Genomic DNA, 15,263 nt, shown 5'->3' on the forward strand with positions numbered 1-15,263 from the left:
TTGTCTCCTTGGTATCTTCTTGATTGATTACAGCATGAGGGGGTGAGGTTTGTGTAATTTAGGGCCTTGTCATGTTTAAACTAAACATGAGTGTGTGTGCAAGACAGGGGAGCGAGTGATTGGTTGGAGTAATAGTTCAGCCGTCCTCAGGGACAAAGGAGGTGGGTGTGGAGTGATAAAGAGCGGGAAACTGAAGAGGGAGGGATTTAGAGCTAGAAGAGTGGGGGATGATGGTATATAATGTGACTTGAGGAAAACAGAACGGGGTGCCACTCTGCAGACTGGTATCGGCTTTTTTGAAATTGTAATAAAGTCATTTCTTGATGCAACAAAAACTCTGTAAGACCTTATTTGTAATAAAGTATAGTGGCTATTTTCCACAACAGGACACACCAAGCTTGAGCAGTAGCCGGGTCTTGCCAGGTACATGTTGAAAGATTTGTTGTCTATTGAAAACTGATTGTTGAAAGGAATTAATCATTCATTGAATACTCTGTGGTCACATCAGAGTCAAATGAGAGAAGGCATCCCAATGACCAAGTGGCTGAACAACATCTGGCCGGCAAACCCGGTTGCTGAGTACATGAAGCAGACCGCGATCCAAAGGGCTCAGTGGACCAGACAGAATGGGGCCAAGACAGTCGAGATAGTCTGAGTATCCGTGTCTACATTTTTTGCATTAAACTTGAATTTGATTCTGTTTGTGGAGATTAACTCGTTTTTGTTTTTTTAACACACATTTAACCCTTTTTTGGGGTAGGCACAAAACTACTATATCTTTATACTTTTTTAAAAACCACCTTCAGACGAGTCCTGTGACACCTTGTAGGGTTCATGAGTCTCCCCTTTCCATAGTGGTCATAATAGTTTGTAGGTCAAACTGTTCGGACGCTAGACGTTTTCATGAGAAGACAGATTTTCGGGATGTCTCATGGTCTGACAAACACTGCTCTATCTCTGCCACCTTTCACCGCATATGTGGAAGTGCGACATTGGCGGATGGAGAAGCATCTAATGCAAAAAATAACATACACTACATTACCAAAAGTATGTGGACACCTGCTCGTCGAACATCTCATTCCAAAATCATGGGCATTAATATGGAGTTGGTCCCCCCCTTTGCTGCTATAACAGCCTCCACTCTTCTGGGAAGGCTTTCCACTAATGTTGGAACATTGCTGCGGGGACTTGCTTCCATTCAGCCACAAGAGCATTAGTGAGGCTGGGCACTGATGTTGGGCAATTAGGCCTGGCTCGCAGTCGGCGTTCCATATCATCCCAAAGGTGTTTGATGGGGTTGAGGTCGGGGCTCTGTGCAGGCCAGTCAAGTTCTTCCACACCGATCTCGACAAACCATTTCTGTATGGACCTCGCTTTGTGCACAGGGGCATTGTCATGCTGAAACAGGAAAGGGCCTTCCCCAAACTGTTGCCACAAGTTGGAAGAACAGAACTGTCTAGAATGTCATTGTACGCTGTAGCGTTAAGATTTCCCTTGACTGGAACTAAGGGGCCTAGCTCGAACCATAAAATAACAGCCCCTGACCAATATTCCTCCTCCACCAAACGTTACAGTTGGCACTATGCATTGGGGCAGGTAGCGTTCTCCTGGCATCCACCAAACCCAGATTTGTCCGTCAGACTGCCAGATGGTGAAGTGTGATTCATCACTCCAGAGAACGCGTTTACAATGCTCCAGAGTCCAATGGCGGTGAGCTTTACACCACTCTAGCCGACGCTTGGCATTGCGCATGGTGATCTTAGGCTTATGTGCGGCTGCTCAGCCATGGAAACTCATTTCATGAAGCTCCCAACAAACAGTTATTGTGCTGACGTTGCTTCCAGAGGCAATTTGGAAATCGGTGGTGAATGTTGCAACCGAGGACAGACGATTTTTGCGCTTCAGCACTACTCAGCGGTACTGTTCTGTGAGCTTGTGTGGCCTATCACTTCACAGCTGAGTCATTGTTGCTCCTAGACGTTTCCACTTCACAATAACAGCACTTACAGTTGACCGCGGCAGCTCTAGCAGGGCAGACATTTTACAATGAGATTTTCAGTAAGGCCATTCTACTGCCAATGTTTGTCTATGGCGATTGCTATGGCTGTGTGCTCGATTTTATACACCTGTCAGCAAAGAGTGTGGCTGAAATAGCCGAATCCACTAATTTGAAGGGGTGTCCACATACTTTTGTATATACAGCATAGTGTATCTCTAGCTTAAACTGACAGATTTAGATGGGGATTTGTTTATTATGTTACTTAGATTGACGCACCGATGCATCAATCGACTCTAGGGGGTTTTAATGCAATTTTCGCTAATAAATTATTGGCTGGGGTTAGATTTGGTTCTCTCAAATGTCTCAACCTCAAGGAAAAAAATACATCTTATTGTTTGGATTTGAAAATCCAACCAATGTAATAGAAGGGGGCGGCGCTCAGGGGTTGTGTGTGGCTGTGGGTTTTTAAATGAGAAAGACACAGAGGAGAGCCAACCAGTAAAAGCACAGCCCCCTTCATTATCGACGCTTCGTGTCAACAACATCAAAGAGCCATTCCAGACTCTGAAGTCAGGAGGACTTTAAGATTTAGGTGTTAGCCAGACCATTGATTAACTGCAATGGAAAAGTAAGCGTTTGTCTGGCTACAACAACACAATTTGAAGTCATATGGGGCAGAGTCTCACAAGCATTAGAAACAGCATTGGGTGTGAATACGGTGGGAACATGTGGATCTGAGCAAGCGTGATGTTATTCATGTTTGTGGATATGTACATTATGTAAAATTAACATTTTAATGTTAAGTTGTCAAAAAAAATTTGTAAAAATAAATATACAAAATATATAATTGTCTGCTTTGCCACAGATTGCTCAGGACTTCTACATTTTAAACCCGGACTGCTCGGGGAAACTCACTGAACTGGATCGCGGTCTTCAAGGACCAAAAAAATCGCTTTGCCAGCCCAGAGAGAAGCAGGCCCAAGATCTTCAAAGTACAGGTATAGTTTGAAATGACCCTGCTGGTGGTGCTGCGGATGCTCATTTATTTTCAGCCTGAAACAATCAAGTTATTCACTAAACATTCTTCTCTCCAGGTACACAAGGTGGCATCGCTTTAAGACTTCTGCCAGTGGTCCTCCCAACACCAGTCTACAAGATGGGCAGGAAGACATTCTGACCCAGCTTCAATGAGACCAGAAAGTCCTTAATTGACTTGCAGCCTGTAAGTTTTTAAATAGTGGATAGGCAAAGAGATTGATGGGGAAATTAGATGATGGCATTTTGTAAACCTTGAATGAAAGGAACAGCATTCCAAAATCTGTTAAGCATTACTGCATAATCCAAGACATTAGATAGGTTTCAATCCAATTTGCGACAGATTTTCATGAAAATATTCTGAAATCTACATAAAACTATATGCACATTTTCCCATTGAAGATGTTTCCAGCAAACTGACTTGTTGCATGTAAAGGCTGTGTGAGCATGATGACATAGTGCACATAAAAATAACTTTTGCCGTTAAACCCCATTGCATTTTCAACTGTACTGATGGTTTTGTCACAAACTGTTGCGTTATATAGCAAATGTGCCCACTCTGGTCTGGCACGTGCACTCTAGCCAACAGCTCGCACATACAGTGGAGGCAGGCTGTCTATATTATACGATTAATATGGATAAGAGCGACATTATTTGTGTTTGTCAAACGGCAGCCAAACATCGATCATGTCACCAGAATAAGACCCTCCGTATTTATTGGAAAAGAGCATCAAGCTCATCACCTTGCACATTCACCATCCTGTGAATTTCATTTATTTAATATGCAGCCTAATAAATTGCATGATTTCCCGAGTCGTAGTGGGAGGACCACACAACATATCATCTCGTGACTCTAAGTTTACTTTGATATGATGGTTATTATATCAATATTTGCACATAAAGGAGTTTCCACCGCCATTTCTAGCATAACTAATTTTAACGACACTAAAAGACCCCACCATGTCGAATGAACAAATTGTCTCTAGGCTGGGGCTCATAGGTTAATTTACACAACACTAACCACATTTCCATCCAACCATTTCATGTTTCCATCAGCTTGGTCGTGACTTTTTTCATGCTTCAGGTAATTCATCCACATCAAATGGTTGGATGGAAATGTGGTTAGTATTATGTAAATGAACCTATGAGCCCCAGCCCCAAATGAATGGAAGATGTAGGTATCAAACTGGGATTGGTTGTTGATTGATGTAAATGGCTATAAAATTTACAAAATAAATTGTGTGTGATGGTATTGTCAGTGTGCCTCCATGCTTTGCACAAGTCCTCATATAATCCAAAATCAAATGATTTCTCTAACAGGTTGGGACCAACATGGTTGACTACCAGGCGGAGGTGACTAGACCCTACCCATTTGTGTTGGCTCTTGGGGACTGCTCACAGGTGTTTACAGTCATTAGTGGACCGGCATTGGAGCAAGGTACACTGCTTGGGGCACTGGATGTGTGCATCAAGTCCTATTATGTGTTTGATATCAACTTTCCCACTGTGCCCTAGCATGGGAATTCCTACAAACCACAGTGTATCAGCTGCCTGGAACAGAATCCCCCGCTGTAAGACTGTTGCGAGAATGTGTTTTTTCCACTGACCAATACATGTATGTACTGTGACAGGAGGAAGCACAGCTCTCTGGCTGATGTGTTCCTGGCTCTCATGAGGACCACCACAGGAATGGAAGACCCAGTGTTACCTCTGCTGCAGAGGATAAGTTAGTTACCAGCCTCAGAAATTGCGAAGATAACCCTATTTGGTAAAAGACCAAGTCCATATTATGGCAAGAACAGCTCAAATAAGCAAAGAGAAACAACAGTTGACCATTACTTTAAGACACGAATGTCAGTCAATCCGGAAAATGTCAAGAACTTTGAAAGTTTCTTCAAGTGCAGTCGCAAAAACCATCAAGTGCTATGATGAAACTGGCTCTCATGAGGACCGCCACAGGAATGGAAGACCCAGAGTTACCTCTGCTGCAGAGGATAAGCTCTTTAGAGTTACCAGTCTCAGAAATTGCAGCCCAAATAAATGCTTCACAGAGTTCAAGTAACAGACACATCTCAACATCAACTGTTCAGAGGGGACTGTGTGAATCAGGCCTTCATGGTCGAATTGTTGCAAAGAAACCACTACTAAAGGACACCAATAAGAAGAGACCTGCTTGGGCCAAGAAACATGAGCAATGGACATTAGACCGGTGGAAATGTGTCCTTTGGTCTGGAGTCCAAATTGGAGATTTTTGGTTCAAACCACCATGTCTTCGTGAGATGCGGTGTTGGTGAACGGATGATCTCTGCATGTGTAGTTCCCACCATAAAGCATGGAGGAGGTGTTATGGTGTGGGGGTGCTTTGCTGGTGACACTGTCTGTGATTTATTTAGAATTCAAGGCATACTTAACCAGCATGGCTACCACAGCATTCTGCAGTTACACGCCATCCCATCTGGTTTGGGCTTAGTGGGACTATCATTTGTTTTTCAACAGGACAATGACCCAACACACCTCCAGCCTGTGTAAGGGCTATTTTACCAAGAAGGAGAGTGATGGAGTGCTGCATCAGATGACCTGGCCTCCACAATCCCCCGACCTCAACCCAATTGAGATGGTTTGGGATGAGTCGGACGGCAGAGTGAAGGAAAAGCAGCCAACAAGTGCTCAGAATATGTGGGAACTCCTTCAAGACTGTTGGAAAAGCATTCTAGGTGAAGCTGGTTGAGAGAATGCCAAGAGTGTGCAAAGCTGTCATCAAGGCAAAGGGTGGCTATTTGAAGAATCTCAAATATATTTTGATATTTTGAACACTTTATTGGTTACTACATGATTCATATGTGTTATTTCATAGTTTTGATATCTTCACCATTATTCTACAATGTAAAAATAAAGAAATACCCTTGAATGACTAGGTGTCCAAACTTTTGACTGGTAGTGTAATTCTGTAGTTGTCCCTTTAAAAATCCTAAGGTCAACATCCCCATAGTGTTCACATTTCTCTCATGTAAAATGTTGTAGCTACATAAAAAGATTAAACCATTTATTTGGGAAATATCCAGTCTTTGCTATTTTCTTCATTACCATGCTGATGATTCAAGTTGTATTGGATTTATTTTTTATCTGTTAAAGACATTGAATAGATGTTGTTTAGCATATTTACTACATTTAGTTTTAAGTTTTTTGCCGCAAATTTACCGCAACAGTTTGCTTCAAAACTAATTTGCTTGTAAAAATATTAGCTTGCGGCGAATTGGCCAAAGGTTTGCCACAACTGTTTGTCACAAGCCATTTTCTTCAGTAAGGGAGAACAGAAAGACAGAAAAAGGGAGAGCTTCTTTACCTTTTAAAGTAGCTAGGATTCATATAGGCCCAATGTAGGCTACATCTCAATCTTAAAAATATTTTATTCTGGTGCTCCTTAACACTGTATTTTGTAATTGCTGGAATTTTTTACCATTAATATGATTACTCTTTTTCATTGTGCTCCTACATTTCTTTGTGCTCCTACATTTTTCAACTTAGGAGCACATGTGCTCCTTGTAAAAAGTTTAACCGTAGAGCCCTGCCCATGTGGGCCCAGTGGAGCTTCTATGTAGACTGACCTTTTCTGCCATAAGAGTTACCCATGTTGTACGTAGTGCCGTCTGGTTCGGTGTGGGGATGGGCAGTGGCCATATTCACAGCAATAAACTTGGTCCAGTCCACCTGTAGTAGAAGAACAGGTCAGATAAAGTACACAGCTGTTACCAATGTATGTCAGGTCACATGTCTCAGAGGCTCAGTCCACCATCAAATGTGTCAGCAGATAGCCTAGCAGGGAGTAGTGGGAGTTTGACCAGAAAGTCAAATACAGATCACAATCTGTTCTCAATTTCCTATGGTTCCTCCAATTCAAATGACAAAAAAATAGTATTACATAATCAGGGTTTGAATTAAATGGTGTCTGGGCACCCCCCCCATAAGAATAAACATATCAATGTGAGCCCCCCCCCCCCCCACAAAGATATTGACGTCGGACACCCCTACAAGACTTTGGACACTTCCAAGAATCAATGTATATTTCAAACACTGCATAAGTTGTGTAAATAAGTACATTTGTGCAAGGGTATGATTGTGAAATGTGTCTGGTCACTGAGCTCATTGTTTTCTTTGGCTGACTTTTATCTCCTATTATTGTGTCTTCACTGTACCTTATCTCGAGTCTCCAGGCTCTCTGGGTCCACCCTGTACATGTAGTTGGTCTCAGTGCTGACAAAGCAGTCCCCCTTGTACTTTACAAAGCTAACACTGGCGTTGTCCGTTGCCTCTGCAGGGAGAAAACAGAAATAGAATGTAGAATATAATTATATTTCTATGGGGGGCAAATGCATCTTGTTGCTGTTGATACTTCTTCATTTTCCTTTCTGATGTAGGCCTACACAAAATAATGAGTGATTGACTTATAAAATTTTTGGACAAACTCTTTCTTTATAAACCTTGGTAAATGACTGTAGCCTGTGCATGGCTTGCAAGGTCAATTAAAGATTAAAGTTGCTTGCAAACAGTCATATTTCTTGCAAAGAGTCATATTTCTTGCAGAGTTGTGCTGCTTGCAAAGACTCCTATTGCTGCTTGCAAACCCTTGAGGAGAGCAAATGCCTCCCTTCTTCTTCCCCCCAGTCCCCCAATTTAATTTTACAAAACCTTCGACTGTAGCCAAGCCCCCAAGGCCTCAACCCGGTTTCCCGGGCCGCAGACCAGCTTGAGTTAGAGTTTGAAGAGAGGCACATCTCATTTAGGAATTATTCATTGAATTGAGTTTACTTCCTCTGAAATAGTCCTAAAAAAAACGATCTTGAAGAAAGTCCTTTATTTGTCACATTCCTCACTGTTAAACAGAAAAGATCAGCAGAATCTGGAAACCACACTCGAACTGACTCCACCAAATATTATTTTGAGATTACACCCTGAAATAGCACTGCAACATTGACAATAGGCATGTTTCCATTGCTCCAGGTTTATTCAATGTAGAAAATATATTGCGACATATGTAATGGAAATGGCAGATATATACTGAACAAAAATGTAAAGTGTTGGTCCCATGTTTCATGAGATGAAATAAAAGATCCCAGAAATGTTCCATACGCACAAAAGGCTTATTTCTCTCAAATTTTGTGCACAGATTTGGTTACATCCCTGTTAGTGAGCATTTCTCATTTGCCAAGATAATCCATCCACCTGACAGGTGTGGCATATCAAGAAGCTGACTAAAGAGCATGATCATTACACAGGTGCACCTTGTGCTGGGGACAATAAAAGGCCATTCTAAAATGTGCAATTTTGTCACACAACACAATGTCACAGATGTCTCAAGTTTTGTGGGAGAGTGCAATTGGCATGCTGACTGCAGGAATGTCCACCAGCGCTGTTAACAGATAATTGAATGTTCATTTCTCTACCATAAACGTCATTTGAGAGAAATTGGCAGTAGGTCCAACCGGCCTCACAATCGCAGACCACATGTAACCACGCCAGCCCAGGACCTCCACATCCGGCTTCTTCACCTGCGGGATCATCTGAGACCATCCACCCGGAAGGCTGATGAACGTGAGGAGTATTTGTATTTTTTTTTTTTTCACCTTTATTTAACCAGGTAAACCAGTTGAGAACAAGTTCTCATTTACAACTGCGACCTGGCCAAGATAAAGCAAAGCAGTGCGATTAAAAACAACAACACAGAGTTACATATGGGGTAAAACAAAACAAAGTCAAAAAAAATACAACAGAAATACATATATATACAGTGTGTGCAAATTTAGCAAGTTATGGAGGTAAGGCAATAAAATAGGCTATAGTGCAAAATAATTACAATTAGTATTAACACTGGAATGATAGATGTGCAAGAGATGATGTGCAAATAGAGATACTGGGGTACAAATGAGCAAAATAAATAACAATATAGGGATGAGATAGTTGGGCGGGCTAATTTCAGATGGGCTGTGTACAGGTGCAGTGATCGGTAAGGTGCTCTGACAACTGATGCTTAAAGTTAGTGAGGGAGATAAGTGTCTCCAGCTTCAGAGATTTTTGCAATTTGTTCCAGTCATTGGCAGCAGAGAACTGGAAGGAATTGCGGCCAAAGGAGGTGTTGGCTTTGGGGATGACCAGTGAGATATACCAGCTGGAGCGCAGACTACGGATGGGTGTTGCTATGGTGACCAATGAGCTAAGATAAGGCGGGGATTTGCCTAGCAGTGATTTATAGATGGCCTGGAGCCAGTGGGTTTGGCGACGAATATGTAGTGAGGACCAGCCAACAAGAGCGTACAGGTCACAGTTGTGGGTATTATATGGGGCTTTGGAGACAAAACGGATGGCACTGTGATAGACTACATCCAATTTGCTGAGTAGAGTGTTGGAGGCTATTTTGTAAATCGCCGAAGTCAAGGATCGGTAGGATAGTCAGTTTTACGAGGGCATGTTTGTTAGCATGAGTGAAGGAGGCTTTGTTGTGAAATAGGAAACCGATTCTAGATTTAACTTTGGATTGGAGATTCTTAATGTGAGTCTGGAAGGAGAGTTTACAGTCTAACCAGACACCTAGATATTTGTAGTTGTCCACATACTCTAGGTCAGACCCGTCGAGTGTAGTGATTCTAGTCGGGTGGGCGGGTGCAAGCAGCGTTCGGTTGAAGAGCATGCATTTAGTTTTACTAGTGTTTAAGAGCAGTTGGAGGCTACTGAAGGAGTGTTGTATGGAATTGAAGCTCGTTTGGAGGTTTGTTAACACAGTGTCCAATGAAGGGCCAGATGTATACAAAATGGTGTCGTCTGCGTAGAGGTGGATCTGAGAGTCACCAGCAGCAAGAGCGACGTCATTGATATACACAGAGATAAGAGTCGGCCCAAGAATTGAACCCTGTGGCACCCCCATAGAGACTGCCATAGGTCCAGACAACAGGCCCTCCGATTTGACACATTGAACTCTATCTGAGAAGTAGTTGGTGAACCAGGAGAGGCAGTCATTTGAGAAACCAAGGCTATTTAGTCTGCCAATAAGAATGCGGTGGTTGACAGAGTCGAAAGCCTTTGCCAGGTCAATGAAAACGGCTGCACAGTACTGTCTATTATCGATCGCGGTTATAATATCATTTAGGACCTTGAGCGTGGCTGAAGTGCACCCATGACCAGCTCGGAAACCGGATTGCATAGCGGAGAAGGTACGGTGGGATTCGAAATGGTCGGTGATCTGTTTGTTGACTTGGCTTTCAAAAACGTTTGAAAGGCAGGGCAGGATGGATATGGGTCTGTAACAGTTTGGATCTAGAGTGTCACCCCCTTTGAAGAGGGGGATGACCGCGGCAGCTTTCCAATCTCTGGGGATCTCAGACGTTACGAAAGAGAGGTTGAACAGGCTAGTAATAGGGGTTGCGACAATTTCGGCGGCTAGTTTTAGAAAGAAAGGGTCCAGATTGTCTAGCCCAGATGATTTGTAGGGGTCCAGATTTTGCAGCTCTTTCAGAACATCAGCTGTCTGGATTTGTGTGAAGGAGAAGCGGGGGGGGGGGGGGTAGCGGAGGGTGCAGAGCTGGTGGCCGGGGTAGTGGTAGCCAGGTGGAAAGCATGGCCAGCCGTAGCAAAATGCTTGTTGAAATTCTCGATTATTGTAGATTTATCGGTGGTGATAGTGTTTCCTAGCCTCAGTGCAGTGGGCAGCTGGGAGGAAGTGCTCTTATTTTCCATGGACTTTACAGTGTCCCAAAACGTTTTGGAGTTAGTGCTACAGGATGCAAATTTCTGTTTGAAAAAGTTAGCCTTTGCTTTCCTAACTGCTTGTGTATATTGGTTCCTAACTTCCCTGAAAAGTTGCATATCGCGGGGGCTATTTGATGCTAATGCAGTACGCCACAGGATGTTTTTGTGCTGGTCAAGGGCAGTCAAGTCTGAGGAGAACCAGGGGCTATATCTGTTCTTAGTTCTGTATTTTTTGAATGGGGCATGTCTATTTAAGATTGAGAGGAAATTACTTTTAAAGAACAACCAGGCATCCTCTACTGACGGAATGAGATCTATATCCATCCAGGATACCTGGGCCAGGTCAATTAGGAAGGCCTGCTCGCTGAAGTGTTTTTGGGAGCGTTTGACAGTGATGAGGGGTGGTCGTTTGACCGCGGACCCGTTACGGACGCAGGCAATAAGGCAGTGATCGCTGAGATCCTGGTTGAAGACAGCGGAGGTGTATTTAGAGGGTAAGTTAGTCAGGATGATATCTATGAGGCTACCCATGTTTACGGATTTAGGGTTGTACCTGGTAGGTTCGTTGATAATTTGTGTGAGATTGAGGGCATCTAGTTTAGATTGTAGGATGGCCGGGGTGTTAAGCATATCCCAATTTAGGTCACCAAGCAGTACGAACTCTGAGGATAGATGGGGGGCAATCAATTCACATATGGTGTCCAGGGCACAGCTGGGGGCTGTAATGATTGGCTGGGCCTGGCTCCCCAGTGGGTGGGCCTATGCCCTCCCAACAATGGCTGCGCCCCTGCCCAGTCATGTAAAATCCATAGATTAGGGCCTAATTTATTTATTTTAAATGACTGATTTCATTATATGAACTGTAACTCAATAAAATTGCATGTTGTGTTTATATTTTTGTTCAGTATAAGGAAATTATTTAAAGAACATTCTCTAAATAACATTTGTATCCGTTCAACATGGGTACATTTTTATTTTGTCAAACTTTCTATATTGCGACAAATTATGGAAACTGTGTTTTTGAATAAATTATGATTACCGACTCATTTTAAAGGTACGCAGGGGCATGTGATGTCACCGCGTAACTACAATGCTCCACTCCTCATTTAAATCTAAACGCCTACTGCTTGCAAAGTCCATTTTTTCAACTATAAAAATAATGTTTATTTGCAGGACAAGGATTGTCCTGACTTTCAAGAATGCCTGAATTGCTTCGCCTTCCTTTTCTGGTTGGCTGGCAAGTTTCACCATCAAATTATTTCAGATCTACAGGAGTGCAAGTTTCACCATGGCACGGATCGAGCCGATACTTTGGCACATAATAATTATTAGAATATGGCAAATATTCGTAAATTATTGCATTCTATCTATGTTGGCTTTCGCAGGCTACCTGAGACATGAAACAGATAGGTGAGAGGGCAAACAGGCTGTCGACAATTTATTAATGCGCAATTTGCCTAAACAGGTTACCAACATCGACAAGTTAATGGAATCATAGCTAGTTTGTTAGCTGTTAAAATCAGATCCAACAATAATATCAAGGGGTTAGAAATCCAGGGCTTAAAAACAAAGGTGTAATTGTACGCTGATGATTTATGTTTTATTTTAAATCCACAATTTGGATCACTCCAGAGCCTCATAAAGGATCTAGATACTTTTTCTAATCTCTCTGGATAACAACCAAATTATGATAAGTGTACTATATTACATATTGGTTCACTAAAAAATACAACTTTTACATTAACATGTAGTTTACCAATAAAATGGTCTGACGGTGATGTGGACATACTCGGTATACACATCCCGAAAGAAAGAAATGATCTCACTCCAATACATTTTTATAGAAAGTTAGCAAAAATAGATAAGATCTTGCTTCCATGGAAAGGAAAATGCATGTCTATATGTGGAAAGATCATCCTGATTAACTCTTTAGTCATATCCCAGTTTACCTATTTGCTTATGGTCTTGCCTACGCCTAGCGACCTGTTTTTTAAATTATCTGAGCAAAAAATATTCCATTTTATGTGGAATGACATGCCACCCAAAATTAAAAGGGCCTATTTATATAATGAATATGAATTCAGAGGGCAGAAATTATTAAATATTAAAGCATTAGACCTCTCACTAAAGGTGTCAGTCATCCTAAATGTATACTTAAATCCAAACTGGTTCTCTAGCAAATTAGTAAGAATATCTCACCCCATGTTCAAGAATGGACTTTTCCCCTTTATTCAGATTACAACCTCTCACTTTTGGTTATTTGAAAATGAAATCATCTCCAAAATATACAGTGAGGGAATTAAGTATTTGATCCCCTGCTGATGTTCTACGTTTGCCCACTGACAAAGACATGATCAGTCTATAATTTTAATGGTAGGTTTATTTGAATAGTGAGAGACAGAATAACAACAACAAAATCCAGAAAAACGCATGTCACTCCTCTTTGCAGATCTTCTCCAAGTCATTAAGGTTTCGAGGCTGTCGTCTGGCAACTCGAACCTTCAGCTCCCTCCACATATTTTCTATGGGATTAAGGTCTGGAGACTGGCTAGGCCACTCCAGGACCTTTAATGTGCTTCTTCTTGAGCCACTCCTTTGTTGCCTTGGCCATGTGGTTTGGGTCATTGTCATGCTGGAATTCCCATCCACAACCCATTTTCAATGCCCTGGCTGAGGGAAGGAGGTTCTCACCCAAGATTTGATGGTACATGGCCCCGTCCATCATCCCTTTGATGCGGTGAAGTTGTCCTGTCCCCTTAGCAGAAAAACACCCCCAAAGCATAATGTTTCCACCTCCATGTTTGACTGTGGGGATGGTGTTCTTGGGGTCATAGGCAGCATTCCTCCTTCTCCAAACACGCCGAGTTGAGTTGATGCCAAAGAGCTCAATTTTAGTCTCATCGGACCACAACACTTTCTCCCAGTTCTCCTCTGAATCATTCAGATGTTCATTGGCAAATTTCAGACGGGCATGTATATGTGCTTTCTCGAGCAGGGGGACCTTGCGGGCGCTGCAGGATTTCAGTCCTTCACGGCTTAGTGTGTTACCAATAGTTTTCTTGGTGACTATGGTCCCAGCTGCCTTGAGATCATTGACAAGATCCTCCCGTATAGTTCTGGGCTGATTCCTCACCGTTCTCATGATCATTGCAACTCCACGAGATGAGATCTTGCATGGAGCCCCAGGCCGAGGGAGATTGACAGTTATTTTGTGTTTCTTCCATTTGCGAATAATCGCACCAACTGTTGTCACCTTCTCACCAAGCTGCTTGGCAATGGTCTTGTAGCCCATTCCAGCCTTGTGTAGGTCTACAATCTTGTCCCTGACATCCTTGGAGAGCTCTTTGGTCTTGGCCATGGTGGAGAGTTTGGATTCTGATTGATTGATTGCTTCTGTGGACAAGTGTATTTTATACAGGTAACAAGCTGAGATTAGGAGCACTCCCTTTAAGAGTGTGCTCCTAATCTCAGCTCGTTACCTGTATAAAAGACACCTGGGAGCCAGAAATCTTTCTGATTGAGAGGGGGTCAAATACTTATTTCCCTCATTAAAATGCAAATCAATTTATAACATTTTTGACATGCGTTCATCTGGATTTTTTTGTTGTTATTCTGTCTCTCACTGTTCAAATGAACCTACCATTAAAATTACAGACTGATCATTTCTTTGTCAGTGGGCAAACGTACAAAATCAGCAGGGGATCAAATGCTTTTTTCCCTGACTGTAGCTATTTTTAAAACAAGCCATACAAAGTTGGTTACAATTTCAGTTTAATCCACCAGAAAAGACAGAACAAATAATACAACAAATATTGTGGTTAAACTCAAATTTACTAATTGATAAAAAAACATAATTTTTCGATAAAGTGTTTAAAAAAGGTATAATCTTTGTAAATTATATCATAAATAGGACTGGTGGAGTTATGTCATACATGCAGCTAACAAAAATATATGCAAATGTCTGCTCTACCCAAACTTTATAAATGAAAACATAGCAATGTATCAACCTATGTGACATCAAAGATGACCAACCAACTTTCTGGTAGAGAATGCAGCGATAACTACTAGAATTGTCACCTGTAAAAAAGCGCAGTGCGCTATGATAAACTGCATCTAACGGCTTTAATGAAGTGGCAGCTGTGTTCATATAGATGATGTCGCCATAGTCTAGGACTGGTAGGAACGTCGACCTAATAATCTGCTTTCTACTATTTAACGAGAGGCAGGACCTATTTCTATAGAATAAGCACTTTTTTCTTCACCACTTTCTTAACTAACTCACCAATTTGCTTTTTAAAAGACAGCTTTTCAACTATCCAGATGCCCAGATATTTGTAAGCACGGACACGATCAATATGGACAACATCCAAAGTACATATGCTTAAATCATCAGACTTGTTTTTATGTGCTCTAGAGAACAACATATACTTAGTTTTCCTGCATTCAGTACTAATTTCAGGTAAATAATGTTATTCTGCAATTAAATGAAGGC

General features: G+C 42.0%; 1 protein-coding gene across 1 annotated transcript in view; it reads right to left on the bottom strand.

Annotated features, from left to right (window-relative positions):
* bco2a (beta-carotene oxygenase 2a) overlaps nucleotides 1–15,263 on the bottom strand; it is a 114,755-nt gene that overhangs the window by 48,690 nt on the left and 50,802 nt on the right. The window contains exons 4-5 of the mRNA XM_084178438.1: nucleotides 7,228–7,343; nucleotides 6,640–6,742 (exon numbers count right to left, since the gene is read on the bottom strand). Of these exons, the coding sequence (XP_084034564.1) occupies nucleotides 6,640–6,742; nucleotides 7,228–7,343 (219 nt within the window). The remainder of the gene's footprint in view (nucleotides 1–6,639; nucleotides 6,743–7,227; nucleotides 7,344–15,263) is intronic.

This window comes from Coregonus lavaretus (assembly GCF_964263955.1).
Source record: "Coregonus lavaretus genome assembly, chromosome: 15".
Taxonomy (NCBI): domain Eukaryota; kingdom Metazoa; phylum Chordata; class Actinopteri; order Salmoniformes; family Salmonidae; genus Coregonus; species Coregonus lavaretus.